General features: G+C 39.3%; 3 protein-coding genes across 3 annotated transcripts; 2 read left to right on the top strand and 1 right to left on the bottom strand.

Moving 5' to 3' along the window:
- The first annotated feature begins 90 nt into the window (after positions 1–90).
- On the top strand, positions 91–3,969 carry LOC108138429 (BTB/POZ domain-containing protein 9). The gene is made up of 4 exons (XM_017260631.2): positions 91–1,026; positions 1,081–1,719; positions 2,374–2,820; positions 2,891–3,969. The coding sequence occupies exons 1-4, from the start codon at positions 400–402 to the stop codon at positions 3,434–3,436; spliced, it is 2,259 nt and encodes a 752-aa protein (XP_017116120.1). The 5' UTR covers positions 91–399; the 3' UTR covers positions 3,437–3,969.
- A 1,663-nt stretch (positions 3,970–5,632) lies between these two features.
- On the top strand, positions 5,633–14,017 carry LOC108138409. Its single transcript, XM_017260594.2, has 3 exons — positions 5,633–6,103; positions 12,148–12,315; positions 12,921–14,017. The coding sequence occupies exons 1-3, from the start codon at positions 5,942–5,944 to the stop codon at positions 13,116–13,118; spliced, it is 528 nt and encodes a 175-aa protein (XP_017116083.1). The 5' UTR covers positions 5,633–5,941; the 3' UTR covers positions 13,119–14,017.
- On the bottom strand, positions 13,937–15,610 carry LOC108138406 (ADP,ATP carrier protein). The gene is made up of 3 exons (XM_017260591.2): positions 14,915–15,610; positions 14,712–14,839; positions 13,937–14,609 (listed from the first exon to the last, which is right to left on the bottom strand). Exons 1-3 carry the CDS (start codon positions 15,230–15,232, stop codon positions 14,135–14,137), a joined length of 921 nt encoding a protein of 306 aa, XP_017116080.1. The 5' UTR covers positions 15,233–15,610; the 3' UTR covers positions 13,937–14,134.
- Positions 15,611–15,905: the final 295 nt, after the last annotated feature.

Below are 15,905 nucleotides of genomic sequence, written 5' to 3'. Positions count from 1 at the left end.
AATAAAAACGTTGTGCATAAAATAAGTAGGCTTTAGAATAAATGTATAATGAATTACAAGGATTATTTTAAGTCAAAATAAAAGACATTTCGGCAGCAAAGCAAAAGGAGATTTTCCGTCAGTCGCGGGAATGTGACCAGTTGTCGAAAATTTTCGGTATTTTGGGTAAAAAAGACCTGCGCCACACCAAATCTTCTCTGGTTTTTTTTTGCTCTCCTCTCGCGAAACAATAAGCGAATCAACTAAGAACCATCGATATTACGGATTTAAGTGTCATCTGTCATGGTTTGACGCAGCAGCTACAAACTGTTAAGTGTTCTTTTTAGTATACATATATAAAGACAACAAGAACAGAAACATACACACGCACTCGTCAAATTGCAACAAGGGAAACAGAGGATGAGTAGCCAGGGACACCACAAAATGCAGGGATGCAGTGGACTATCCGGCGGAATGCAGAGCTCCACATCCAATGCCTCCGGCAAGAACAACAATGGCGGTGCCCAGGAGCAGGAGTTCACCGACGAGATCGACCTGGGCGACCGCTTCTCGGCGGACATGGCCCGCCTGTGCATGAACGAGCGGTACTCGGACGTGGAGTTTGTCGTCGAGGAGCAGCGCCTGCCCGCCCACCGCGTTGTTTTGGCCGCCCGCAGCGAGTATTTCCGTGCCCTGCTCTACGGCGGAATGGCGGAGACAACACAGCGTCAAATACCGCTGGAGGTGCCCCTGGATCCCTTTAAAGTCCTGCTGCGATACATTTACTCGGGCACTCTTCTACTGTCCACCTTGGACGAGGATGCCGTCATCGATGTCCTCGGCATGGCCAATCAGTATGGCTTTCAGGATCTGGAAATGGCCATCTCGAACTATCTGCGCCAGTACCTGGCCCTCAACAATGTGTGCATGATCCTGGACGCCGCACGACTCTACAACCTGGAGGAGCTCACCCAGGTGTGCCTGATGTTCATGGATCGCAATGCGGCCGACTTGCTGCAGCATGACTCGTTCAAGACCCTGTCTAAGGTAAATGATTCTCACATATAAACAGCCAGGAATAAACAAGACTTATCCGTGTAGGAATCACTGGAGGAGGTGCTGCGACGCGACTGCTTCTTTGCCCCCGAGGTGCAGATCTTTCTGGCCGTTTGGAAATGGAGCCGCTACAATCCCAATGTGGACATCAAGTCGGTGGTTAGCTTTGTGCGCCTCCCGCTCATGAACCTGGAGCACCTGCTGCAGGTTGTCCGTCCGTCGGGCATCCTGGAGCCCGACAAGATACTCGATGCCATCGACGAGCGGAGCACCTCGAAAACGCTGCCCTACAGGGCGGCCCTCTGGCCGGAGGAGAATGTGGCCACCGCCAAGTTCCTGTCGCGCTGCATCCAAGGCGAGTGCCGCACCGCCCTGCTGGACGGCGATGTGACCACCTACGACATGGAGCACGGCTATACGCGCCACTGCATCACGGACAGCAACGATGCGGGCATTGTGGTCGAACTGGGCACGCTCTGCATGATCAATCACATACGTATGCTGCTCTGGGACAGCGACAGTCGGGCGTACTCCTACTTCGTTGAGGTGTCCGGCGACCAGCAGCATTGGGAGCGCGTGGTGGACTACAGCGATTACCACTGCCGCTCCTGGCAGTACCTGTACTTCGCAGCGCGTCCCGTGAGATTCATCCGCCTGGTGGGCACCCAGAACACAGTCAACCGGGTAAGTCTTTGTAATCGCAGGGACACAAACGTTTAATTCTCTGAGAAAATTTAAAAATTACCTAGTTCAAGTTTGATTTAAATTTTTAAAGGTTTTCGGATATAAGTTTATAAATTTATTACATATTAAACATACATACATATGTGTGCAGAGGTCATTTTGTAGCAATTCTTTAAGTCCTTAAAAGAGGAAATAAATAACAGCTTGTTAAAATTTTTAAAATTAATTAAATTTAAAGCCCTTGTTTGTAAAAACTTGAACATTAAAGTTTTGTTTTGTTCATACACTCAAAATGTGCTTAAAAATTAATGCAGGTTGTTAAGAAATTTTGTGCATTCATTCCCTTCATGTTCATTATATTAATCGCGCAATTCGATCTATGACTTGCTCATATTTGTCTACCAAATTGTGGTCTGTAAATTATTTAAAACTTCTTTAAATCGAACCATCATATGCAAAGTAAAAAGTTCAGATTATGGAGACTTTAAATTATATTATTGATTTTAGCTGAATAATTAGACTTGTTGACTTTTCAAATTCTATAAATTCGAAATTTAGAGTCAAAACTGTGCCTTTGCTGCGTTGATTAAAATTATAATAGGATGCTTAGTAAAGCCCGTATTATATAACACTTTTAATTGTTCTAATGATTAGGTATTTCATGTGGTGGGACTGGAGGCTATGCACACGGCCAAGGTGCCGCGACTGATCGACCATTTCGTGGCGCCCAAGGCCAATGTGGCCACCATCGAGATGAGCGCCATTGTGACCGACGGAGTGAGTCGCACCCGCAATGCGCTGATCAATGGCGATTATGTGCGATACGACTGGGACTCGGGCTACACGTGCCATCAGTTGGGCAGCGGCGAGATCGTGGTGCGTCTGGGCCAGCCCTATCACGTCGGCTCCATGCGTCTGTTGTTGTGGGACTGCGATGACCGCACTTACAGCTTCTACATCGAGACCTCGACGAATCGCAAGGACTGGCAGATGGTGGTGGATCGGCGCAACGACAAGGCCCGCTCCTGGCAGAACTTTCACTTCACTCCACGTCCCGTGGTTTTCATCCGCATCGTTGGCACCCGCAACACGGCGAATGAGGTGCATAAGATCGTTTTGCTTTGTGAGATTTCGTAAGTTTATAATTTGCCTTGCTTCCTTGCTTTTTTAGATCTTCCATTGCGTCCACCTGGAGTGTCCCACCCAGGACAAGTGCTACCTGAAGAAGATTGCCGATATGGAGAGGGAGCGTGAGAAGGATAAGGTGAAGGAGCGCGAAACGGAGAAGAAGGTCGTGAAGCCTGAAGAAGATGACAATACTGCCTCTACCTCGGTAGCTTCAATTGCTGCCCCCGGTGAAAGTCCCTCCACATCTTCGCCCAGCAGCAGCAGCCAAAGCGTCTTAAAGTCCAACCACTGGCCGCCAACGACACAGTCTCCCAAACCGGAGCAAACCAAGGAAAAGGCTTCGCCAGTCGTGCCTCAGCTGCCCACTCCTCTGACGCCCGCTGTATCGCCACCACTCAAACGGGAGCAAAATGAGCCGAGGAAGAGTCCCAGCGCAAGCTCCAACACACCAAACATCAGTCCAAGTCCAAGTCCCAGCAGCAACCCGAGTCCAAGCCAAAGCAGGAGCAGAAGCCAGAGTGCGGAGCCTGAGCCTGAGCGTGAACCAGTGCCGCCATTGGTGGAGCTGGACACCAAGGAGGAGCACTAAGAGCACTGCTGCTGCCGGAGATGTTGATGATATTTTGTACTTGATCCCCTTGAAATACTCCCGTGGTCAAACTGTTAACCCCGGCAGAGATTTTGCACTCCGTGCTGCTCTTGTTATCTAGTCCTTCCCAGTGCCCCCGTTTGTGGGCTCCCAAAAACATTCGTTTATACGTTAATATATATATATTTATATACAAATGTATATATATAGTTTTGATTGATTGTGATCCAGAGAGAATTCCTTTTGTTTGCAAGGCAGCAGAGTTATTTATATAAGCAATAGCACTTAATTCTATGCACACACCTATCGCGAATCCGAACGAGAGATTTCTGAGCAGCTGAACCAAAATTGTATACGAGGCATCTGTCCAGAGTTGTGGCCTGTCCATTGTCCTTAACCAAAATTATCCAGTTGATCCGCAACTCATAGTCTAGGCTCTTTGAGCGGCCCAAAAAGTAAGCTCTATTTATTAGGCAAATTTTGTCATAGTTTGTACTGCACCCAAATAAAAGCTAACCAAAAAAAGTTGACAATCATCTAGAGTTTTGTTTTACTTTCATGGCAAAAAGGAAATACGAGAGAAATCTGTAAAACACGCCCAATTAGTTTTACACTTAATTTTTGGAGAAAAATAATAGATTAAAATTAAAATTATTTTTTTATTTTTAGCCTTTTGATTTCACATTGCAAAAATTAAGCTGAAATTAAATTACTTTTATTTTTGACATAGTTTAATTGCAACTTTGTCTTAAAGATTTCGTAAAAATTACTTATACGTCACGTAAAAATAAAAAAAAATTTTAAATGGTCATAAGGGTTAAAAACTTGGAATATCGTAAAAGGCATTTTTTTCTATAATTGATTTCTGATATATCATAAAAAAATAAAAGCGCATATAAGGGAATTTTGCATACAAATTTGGAACTCCTTAATAAACATATCTAAAGTATTTTAATTTTAAAAAGAAAAAAATATATGCTTTGACAGTTTTGTATAAAAGCCTTGAGCTTTGGACAGGGTCAGTATTAAAGTTAACAAAATCTCTTCGAAAACGAACACTGATCCAATGATCTTTCAGTAATTGACCCACTGTACACCGCACTTGCCACCCACTGATGCCACAACATCCACAATACGCTCCACAGTTAGGAAATTGCAATCAGACGCGACCCACGGCCGCTGCAGCGCGGCAGCCATAAAAGTCGAATCAGAACGCTAAACCAAAACCAGTTGCGAATGTCGAACAGTGGGCGTCCAGAAAGACAGAGAGGGGCGAAACGGAAAGAGATGGCAATCGAATATTGAAAAATGCAATGAACACTGGACCAGATTATTGTTTTAAAAATGTTGTGTTTTTACATAGCCCAAAAACAAAAAAATTCAATTTAGGAAAATATTAAAATATTGCCCATACGTCATGTTGTTTATATGAGCGTTAATGACGACATGAAGTTTTAGATGTGAATAAAGTGTTTCTATTTCTAAGCACTTTCTATTAACTATTTCAAAGCGCACGTAACAATTATAATAACAACAACATTATTTGCGTGGTTGGTAAACAAAGTTTAAATCTGAGTAATTTTATTAAAATCCATTTTTTTCTTCCAAAAAAAATCATTAATAAATGCAATCCTGACATGCAATTTTTAATTAATTTACTATTAAATTCACTAAAAATGATCATTAATTAAAACAATTTAGAACATAAAAATTGATACAAAAAATAATATTGCTTAAAGGGAGTTCTCCTTTCTGGGTTAAACAAAAAATTATGCACTAAGTCTTATAAAATTAGTAAAAAATAATGATTTTCATTAAAGAAAATAGGAGACCAAATGAAACTTTATCATTTCCAAGTAATTTTTATTATAAAACTTATAATTATTACGGTTCCTGATAAATATTAAATATTTGAACTTTGCCCAAAAAAATACGGCAATGTGGCCCATTGTGCAGTGTTTAAGAATCGGCGGCGGTGGCGCAGGCGCAGCAAACTAGTTTGCCTGCGAGGGGGTGGGGATGGGAGGTGGGCGGTGGGCTGTGAGCTGTGGTTTGGCGCAGGGGCGTCGTCAAAGGGCGCGCGCAACTAACTAACTAGCTAACCAAGTGGGAGAGCGAGCGGGAGCGCGCGTGAGTGAGTGAGCGGCGCTCACTTAAGTGAACCGTTAGCCTGCAGCAGCGGCGCAGCCAGCGGTTCGCAGTTTAGTCGACAAGCGACCGCCGTGGACAAAACAACGCCAGCAATCCGCAACGCATCGCACGGATAGCTATTATTGCCTTACTTCAGCAGATATTCACATCCACACACACTTTATATTTGAAATTCAGAAGCGCGTTGAGATATAAATATATAGATATAGATATAGCCGCCGATCGACCAGTGGTTATTTTTTGTCTTATTTTATTGTGACAATCGCGAGAAAAGTGTTTAAAAATAGTTGCCCAGAGCTCAACTCCCCCGCCAATAACTAAACAACAACAAGAACACCAAAAAGCAGCAACAATATGGTCGAGACCGTGGTCAATATCGAGCGCACAACAACAACAACGACGAATGGCCCACCCGGTGGGGCAAATCCGACCGCCGATGGCGGTTTCGGGAGCGCCATTCGCCTCAACATCGACTATTTCCGCACCATCCCGGGCATTATCAAAATTGTCCAGTTTGTGAGTACACACTATAAATTGAAAGAAATTCTGAACTTGAAATTTTGATCTTAACAGAGAATTAATCTCTATTTAACATTATTCACTTTCAAAAAAAAAAGTTTTTAATATCCGACGATATTAAACACGATCCACATTTCTATTTTGCAACACTGAAATCGTAGGAAAAAAATCAACTCAACCACCAAATTTAAATGTGGGCATTGGAACATATTCAAGTTTCCAAAAGTTTCGAGACTACATATTTTTCAAATTTTAAAGAGATGATAGTGCTATCTTAAATCTTATTAATGGGTTGAACTATGACACAAAAAGTTGCAAAATTTATGTTAGTTGATAAACAACACATACCCCAAAAATGTATTTTGAGTGTTTGTGACCTACATAATGTTTCAATGTCTAATGGTAAAAAAATGTAGCCGGCTAAACATATCAACACATGCCGGAAGAACTATATTCGGTTGTAATCTTATAGCATTAATTTTTAAAGCAATTTATAAACTACATACCCCAAATAACTATTCATTATTTCGTTTGTAATCGTAGTTTTCTAAAATGAAGCAACAACTATCAAATACTTTAGAAGAGAAGCGGTTCAGAAAACGGTCACAAACTGTTATCGTTATAAATTGAACACTTTTATCTATATGTTGCGTTTGCCCACCATTCTATACCGGGATATCTTGGGGCTTAAGAAAGCCCAGTGTATTCAGTGCTAGAAATATATCAATAAGTGTGTATATGGCACATATAGGTATGTCAGGATCTCATTAAACTTAGGGCGGATAAGATAGGGGCAGACAGCTTGTGGGAACTGCAAACATGTGAGTCCAATGCCATGTGGTCAATTGGGCCCCTCTTTAAGACCTCTGCACAAATTCTGGTTGGGGCAATAGTTGAGGAGAAGTTAACAGACGAAATACTCCATTTGGCCTGGTATTTGGAGCTTTGATTTTTCCCACAATGGGCACAAATGAAGTCGTGTGGGCACTGCATTTACGCCAACACATAATACTCGCACTCGAACTCACAAGTGTGGGTACACCGAAAAAAAACCATTAAAAAACATTCTTCATAAGATAAATTTTAGAGTATGAAAAATAAACTTTTGATATTAAAATTAAATCTAAAAAACAAAAAAAAAATGAGGAAACTTATATGGTTTGAAAAGAAAAAAAACAAGAAACTTTTCAAAGTAGCAAAACTAATCTTTCGAAAACACCTCGGATTAAAATATTAAAAAAAAAAAACTAAGAATGTAATTAAGTATTGAAATTATACCCTCAACAAGTCTTTAGTTTTTATTTAAGACAACTCTTACTTAATTTAATCTATGAGTTTTCAAATTATGTGTACTGCGTGGTATGGTAGGTGAAAGCTCAGTTTTGAGCATCCCAAAATCCTATATAACATACCTTACCATATCCACCATATTTAGCATTCTGTTTAGGGGCAAGGTCGCAGGATTCAGGCGCCGACAACTGCTGGGGCGCACACATGAAAAATGCATTATTAACTGTCCGTCGGTTGTCATAAAAAATCAATAGTGAATATAATTGAGGCGAGGAATATGGTAAGGGGGCGAAATTACTGATATGATTACCATCGCAATAAACTGTCGGGTTATTAAGTGCTATTTATTGATTTTCTGCTCCGACAAGCTCCGATTATATTCCTTGATATTCCTGCAGTTCCTCGAAGGGTTTTGTTTTTACTCACACTGATTTGGCTAAAACGAAACTAATCACTTATCTCTTTGTAAATGCATTGATGTCACAAATGGCCGTTTATTTTTTTGGTTTCTGTTTTCCTTTGTGTCTGTCAAATGGGATTTTTGTGGCCACTAATCTTATCGGTCGCCTTTTGGCGATAGCCTGCTGATAGTCTCAGTGCAATATAAATATGTAAAGGTGCTTCACTTAACGTAGCCACAAAAAAACACAGGGCCATATATGCACCTGCATGGTTCCCAACTGAAATCGAGAGGTCTTAACCCTCTAAATAAATAATTTGATAATTGGATTGATTTCTAAATTCGATCAATTGAAGCTTATTAAATGGTTAAGTAATTTAAAAGCCTATGAACTTGAAATATGCCTATTATTAGTATTTAATAATACATAGAAATATTTTCTTTTCCCACAAACATCCTGTAACTTGAATTATTGGTTATAGTTTAAACACAACAAATTATGTTACACAATTATATTGACTAAATTTCGTTTTTTAATAAAATAATTATTAAATCATATTACTGTAAAATGTGTTAGTATTTTGATAACATTAAAATTATATATCTTAAGACTTGTAAAAAATAACTATACTCGAAAAAAAATAGAACTAATATTCAAGCTTTTAATTTTTTTTTAATTTTTCAAAACAAATTCGAAGTACTGAATGTGCTACTTACTATATGATTTAGATTTTGGTTTACCATAGGTTAACCGAACGTGACTCATTTTTTCCGAATTTTGCGGATAGATGGAAAACTGGCTAATCGGCTGTTACTCATACGCCCCGTTATCCGTGTGAAGTGGGCGATAATGAGGCGACCACCTGTGCGAGTGTATAGGAAAGTTGAGGGAAATTCGGGGGTGACGAGGCAGATTCGGTAGCCATGGTTTGCGATAAGGCAATTGATGCCTGACACCTGACTGCTAGTTTGCCCCTGGGCCATTACTCATCCGCCGCTTAGTCCAGTATTGTTAAAAAACCCCCTGAAAATATTATACTTTCTCAGGACTTGCAATCCAATTCGGCCTATCTTATCGTACTGCCCCGGGCAATAAGCATTTTGGACCCAACTTATGTATAAAGTAGACCGGGCATATATACGTTTTTGAATTCCATGGCCAAGTTTGCTCTATATACACATAAACATACACAAAGTATATGCAAATCGGAACAAGCACGATTTATTATTAAGTTTTGTTGGTCTTGGTCCCTGCCTTTGAGAATTTTTTATAATAGCAATTACGTAAGATATTTTGGAAGCTGCCAAAGCTGCGCATACCCAACAACATTGTTTGGCATTATTGTCGTGGATTTTAATTTTAATGTTCTCGCCAAAAGCGGAAATTATGACACACATTCGGTGTCGTTCAAGAAATTTTGTACCAGAAAGTAAAGTCGCCTTAGACAGTTGCTGCTGTTTGTTGGCGGATTGGAGAATGCGATCGATCGTTACGGCATCCATTCGTTTATGGGCACGAACAGTGCGTTCCATATACGTAAGCCGATTGGTCTTTGGCTGATAGCAAAGGTCTGAAAGAAGTAGGAGTATATTATCATTTAATATACGCTCAAGCTACCATACTATCGGAAAAATAGATTTCAAATTTGTATTTATCTATGTATTTAGGGCACTTGCCTAGGGTAAACCTTTTAAGTATTTATTAAAAAACTCAAAGATATTAGTTGGCTTTTAAAGTGTGCTATATAAAGTGATTTCCAAATTTATTTACCTTACAAACTTTTACTCTTTAGCTTGAATTTGTATCTCCTTTATTTTAAGTACTTAGTTACCAAACTACATTTTTAATGGTTTTACAGCATTGAAACGCACTGTACTAAGTGCACAATGCTATGCAAATACATGTTTGTATATTGTGTATTTGTGTACATTTTAGGTAATTGACGCTGACTAAGTGCAGTGCGCTGAGAAAAGTGAGCTCATCTTTAAGCTACGTCTTGGCCCGGTTAACAGGTTGCTAACGAGCAAGTTGCACGGAAAGGGACCGCTATATATAGAGCTCTATATACACTATATATAATATACGATTTTGCAAAGCATATCATGTGTTTATTTACCATTTGGCCACTGAACTGCGTTTATCTACATTGAGCAATCATAGCTATCTGTGTTGTTTAACCCATTGCACAGAACAAATATTTATATCGATGACATTTTTTAAATTTTTTAATTAAACCTGCTATAACACAAGAAGGTGCGTTGACCCCATCGTGAACCCTCTATAAGATAACCAGAGTTTAGCTATTTCTAAGCAAGTTAGCTTAAGCTTACGTCGGGTATACAAAAGATTAAAACTATAAAAGTATGCAAAAAAAAAAAAAAATGTAAGAATAAAAATGTTGCTTTTAAACATTTATCGGATAATATAAGACTTGTTTTTTTTAATTGTTTTAATTATTAGGTCCAAATTGATCTTGTGTGTCTGGCCTCTGAAACTTCTATGGCTTCAATTGAACTTCACAGATAGCAGAAAATGCTACAGTGAAAAAAAAATCATAGTAATGAATGTTCGAAATTACATTAAAACTATAATTAAAATGGTGTCACTTTCGAAATTTCACTACAAAGTAAAGGCTTTATATTGTTTGGTATTGAATTTGTAGGGACCCAGACCGTATAAACGGAGGCCAAGATCTAGATCCAATTTCAGTGGCGTTTCGCGTCATTGATTGCACAGAAAAAGTACATACATAATTATGCTGGAACCGTGATCGATGTACTTTGATGCACCCTTTCATGCTCCACAAGGCAAATTGCTCGTTACTAGTTGTATTACACATATATGTATATGTGGCCAAAGTGTATAATAAACCACAGTTCGTATTCTTTTCTTTGCCGTTTGTCTTGGCTGTTGGAGCGTTACGAAATACATAAAAACTATGTATTTAAGACTATGTGACCAACAGACCTCACGAGTAAAACACATATCTACGCCCATGTATATGCAAATCTTGCCGTTAAATATATACACACACAAGCACACACAAAAAAAAAGCATCCATAAATTATGTTTAGAAAAGATAAAATTCGTATAATTCCGAGACCGATTTCTTTCTCTTATTTTTGAGAAGTGACGCAAAATGGGGCAGTGCGAACCCAAAAAAAAAAAAAAACAAGAAGAACACCATTTGAAAAGTGTTCACTGCTGTCGCTGGGAATGCAATCCAAGATCAACATATCGCTGACGGTTCAATCAACCTTTGATTTTTTGCTGCTGTTAGTTAATTGTTTGGCAGTTATATGGCAAAAAAACAAAAGCCAAAAAAACAAAGGAGACAGCACAAGCAAAAGCAAAAGCAACAGAAACAGAAACAACATGTCGCTTTTGGCCCGACTACCAACTTTCAGCTTTCACTTTTCGTGTACCTTTTGTTTTAGCCAAAACCAAATGCTCAAGTCGACTGCGCACCTGCTTGTTTTCATTTGTGTTTTTTCTGTTTTTTTTTTGTTTTCATATATTTTTTTTGTCGCCAAAAGCTTATTGCCTTTTAATTGTACAAACAACCACGTCATCGGAGCTTCAGTTGCAGTAGAATGTGTGTCATCACGACCTGTCATCTAGTGTTTAGTTCCAAAGGTACTTAACCGACCAAATCACCATGTGAATTTGCTTGAATTTCGATAAGGTTCTCAACAAATGACTTAAAGATAGTTATCTATAAATATTGTTTGAATATATTGAGTCATCGAAGCACATCGCTCAGTTCTAACAAATCTTGGACTTAAATTCATAGGAAATAATATAAGGAACGCTAAAGATATTTTTTATCAAATAGTTCACTCTCAAATAAAAAATCGTTAAAATAAACTAAAAAGATTAATTATTATGAAAATTGTTTGTACATTTGCTTGTTAGAGAATAATAATATTTGACTATTTAATTATGAAAAGTAAAGCGAATTGTTGTATAGTCACAGCTTCTTCGATCTTCATAAGAACTAAAATAATGTTTGTATTTATGTATATGTGCAAAATCAATTTTGAATACACAGCCATTTCGTTCATAGCGTGGATTCAATTAAAGCTGACATCACGATTCGCCCAGTCCAGATTCAAAATGTGGCCTTGAAAAGGCGCCCGTCAATTGGAGATCACGAACTGAGCGAGCATTGAGAAAAAATAATATTTTCATGTTTTAACCATTTTTGTCAAACAAAAAAGGGATGTTATATTTTTCCTCGGAGAGTTATTGTTTAGATTGGAAACTTTGGAAAACTTTTGTATTTGAAAACATTTGATTTTGTTACTTGTTACTCATGAATGTTTCCTCTTATCCTTTTTATATTCACAGGTACTGGGCATTATCTGCATGGCCCTGGCCTCCCCGCCCTTAACCTCGGCCACCTCGTTTTTCATGTTTGTGATCGTCATCTCGTTCATAATCACCATTCTTCTGATCGCGGCCTATTTCTTGGGCATTCGCGAGGCCCTTAACGTGACCATCAATTGGATATTCTCGGTGAGTGGGACTTAAACATATATATAGGATATACACTCAGGCAAAATTGCTTAACATTAGGAAAAATTCTTTGATTTCTAACGTAGTCTTAACGATGAGCTCTCCATATAAGCAATAATATAAACTAAATGGGGCAAATATTAAATTCCACATTTATCATGGGTATAATATTGAAATATATTTAAAAAAAAAATATACAAAAAAAATTTTAATTAATATTTAATTGAAAAAAATAGATCTGATATCAAAAACATTTTATTGCAACAGTGCGGATGAAAGAGGATTTACGGCAATTGCCTTAAATTGTTACAAAATAGTTAACTACAATATACGGAAAAGTTAATGTTAAAGGAATTATGTAGTTTTTATTTTTCTTGAAAAACTAAAACAGTATCAAAGGGTTTTAAACCTCATTTTGTCCTTAGAAACATTACATTTTTGAATACAATTATTTTGAACGCCGCTGTATATGGTAGGCTCATAAAGTAAATTAATTGTTCCTATTTAGGAGTCTAAATCTAAATCTATTTTTCCTAAATCTAAGAAAGGGTAGTACATTCCATACAAGTATTTTTATAATAGCCATCCATCTTAATCCCAAACAGGAGCTGCTCACCACCGCCGTGCTGACGCTGCTGTACTTCATCGGGTTCATTGTCCAGCTGGCCAGATGGTCGGATGTCTCGGGCTTTGGGGCCGCATCCAACACGGCCGCCGGAGTCTTCGGCCTTTTCAACTTCCTGGCCTACGCGGCGGGCACATACTTCCTGTTCCTCGCCCACAGGTCCGGGGCCACCCACTAAGTCCTGCACACTCAAGGCTGGAGCTTAGCGTAGAATTATTTCTAATTGTTTACAGAATAAGTGCAGTTGTTCGCTTACTTGTACAGTTTCGCCTCTTATTTTTTTTTGTCAACGTATTCGTGTTTTTGTTGTTAATTTATGCGAGAGGACACATGCAAATCGATATGGCTTGATGTGTTTTTAATGTTATTATAATGCCTAACTAACATTTAAGTTAAAATCCACCCGCACACAAACACATCTACGAGAAAGACTAGGGTGGGCCCTCCAAAGAAATTGAAATTAGTACATAGAAGTCGAAGAAATTATTAGTTTTTACATCTTACATTTTGAAGATTAATAAAAAATGCTTTTTTAACTACCAAATATTTTTTTTTAATCTAAGAAAACCTAGCATAGTCCAACGAAAATTATTTCGGAAATATTGTTTACAGTCTTTAAAATTGAAAATATTTAAATCGAGATGTCGATGAAATAATAATTTTATATTTCTTAATTTTTAAAGATTAATAGGATGAAAAAGTACTTTTTTTAGCTAAGACAGTCCCACGAAAACTATTTCGAAAAACATTTTTTTTAATATCTTTGTTTTAACTTGGCAATTATTTGCGTATGACTTTTAAGACAATTGAAGAAATCACAGTTTAAATCAATTATCAAAAGTGCTAGCATTCTAGAATGATACAAATTTATATCCAATACTTGGAGAATGTTTGTTTAAAGCGGCCCACCCTAGACAGTACACACATGCACAAAAAAAAAATAAATAAAAAAAAAAAAACAACAGAAAAACGCGAAAAAAAAGAGCGCAACAAATATTTAAGATCAATAAATTATTTGTATTTTCTCAACCAATGCCAATACAAAATGAGAGGAGGGTCCTACCACCTGCCATCAAATCATTTTAATTTATTGGCGGCCCCAATCCCTCGCTGCAAAGGGGGAAGGGCATTCTGCCGGCGGGGCTTTCCCGCTGGTGCGGCTCATCATGATGCAGAAGGTCGTCATAAAGGCTGCTAAAGGTACTTCTTCATCTCGTCGTAGATGGCGAGCACTAGGGCACCGCCAGTGCCGCGGATGATGTTCGATAGGGCGCCCTTGAAGAAGGCGCCGATGCCCTCCTGCTTGGCAATCACCACCCAGCAGTGTGCCGTGTTCTTGTAGATCATCTCGGACTTCTTCAGTCCCGACTGCATCATCATGCGCCGGCGCACGGTGTCGAAGGGATAGGACGCAATGCCGGCCACGGTGGTCACCACCTGGGCAATGGCCCAGCTCACGTAGAACGGTGTGCTCTTGGGGTTCGGCAAGAAGTCGCGGCACGTGTCGTAGAAGCCGAAGTAGGCGGCCCGGTAGATGACGATGCCCTGCACCGAGACAATGAAGCCGCGGTACAGGCCAATGGGGCCGTCACTCTTCATCACCTTCATCAGACAGTCGATCAGGCCGTTGAACTCCCGATTGCCACCCTTGCCCACGTCGGCGGCCAAGCTGTCGGCAAAAATATAAATAATTATTAAATTAATTTTGAGGGTTAATAATTTAATATATGCCTCAAAATAACTGATATCTAGCGACTTCTCTGTAACTCACCGGGTTCGAGCGAAATCCAAAGGATATACAAAGCATAAAGATGTGGCACCTGCTGCACCGCCAGAGGCCAAATTACCAGCAAAGTGGCGCCAAAACTGCTTGTGCTTGTCCACGCCACCAAGGAAGACCTAAAGGGAAGGATATTTACACAAATATATATATATATATTGATTCAAGAGCGATAGAGTCGCTGTAAAACTAACCGATTTGTACACATCCTTGAAGGCGAAGTTGAGGGCCTGTGTGGGGAAGTACCGGATCACGTTGGCCAAGTTGCCCCGCCAGAACGACGCGAATCCCTGCTCCTTGGGAATGCGAATGAAGCAGTCGACTATGCCCTTGTAGCGCTTGTCGGCTGCTATCTGCTTGGACACCTCCTGCACCTGCAGGATCAGCTTCACCCGCTCGATGGGCGCCACCGCAGTCTTGGCGATCGCCGCCGAAACGCCGCCCATCATGAAGTCCGTGAGGAAGCCCTTGAGGTCCTTGCTGTGACCGCCGCCGCCGCCTTCGTCGCCCATATTGTTGGATTCACGGTTTGCTTTTACGTAAAACGATTTGGTTCAATATCAAAGTTGGAGGCTATAAAAGGAGTAAAATGTCTTATACGTTTTTTTCACAATTTATAATTTTGACTGAGCCACGAACGACAAGATCTGAACTGGCATAGGTCGACGAAGTTCTGAGCCGGATCAAATCGAAAACATAAGAAAGCATTGGCGCGGCCAACGTGGAGTTTAAATTTTTCAAATTTGAATTTTTATTGGAAACACCAAGAACACCAGACTCTTGATAAAGAAACTTCGTCATACTGTCTAAAAAAAAAAAAAAAACGGGGGAGAAATATGCACTCGCTGATAAAAAATTTTGTAAGACTATAGTTTGGCTTTACTTTTGAAAACTTCAAAAACTAATGAATTCAATACGTTAATTTTCCCTTGTGAAAAAAAAAAAACTCATTTTCTTAATAAGTTATTTCTAAGCGATTCTGTTAACGAATATAAATGATTTAAGTTATTGTAAAAAATTGAATTCGACCCTCCAGACGAAATATAATATCTTCAGATTGGCTTTCTTGATTGTACCTTTCTCTAAAATTATTTGAAAATGTTCTTTATTCTGGTCAGGTGTTAAGCATTCGAAATCTTAATCTACTTTGTCGCATCGTCGATGTAGGACCATTTCATTAGTAGC

The sequence above is a fragment of the Drosophila elegans genome, unplaced genomic scaffold (genome assembly GCF_018152505.1).
Source record: "Drosophila elegans isolate 14027-0461.03 unplaced genomic scaffold, ASM1815250v1 contig_149, whole genome shotgun sequence".
Lineage (NCBI taxonomy): Eukaryota > Metazoa > Arthropoda > Insecta > Diptera > Drosophilidae > Drosophila > Drosophila elegans.
Note: the sequence above shows the minus strand (reverse complement) of the source record. Positions and strands in the feature narration are given on the sequence as shown.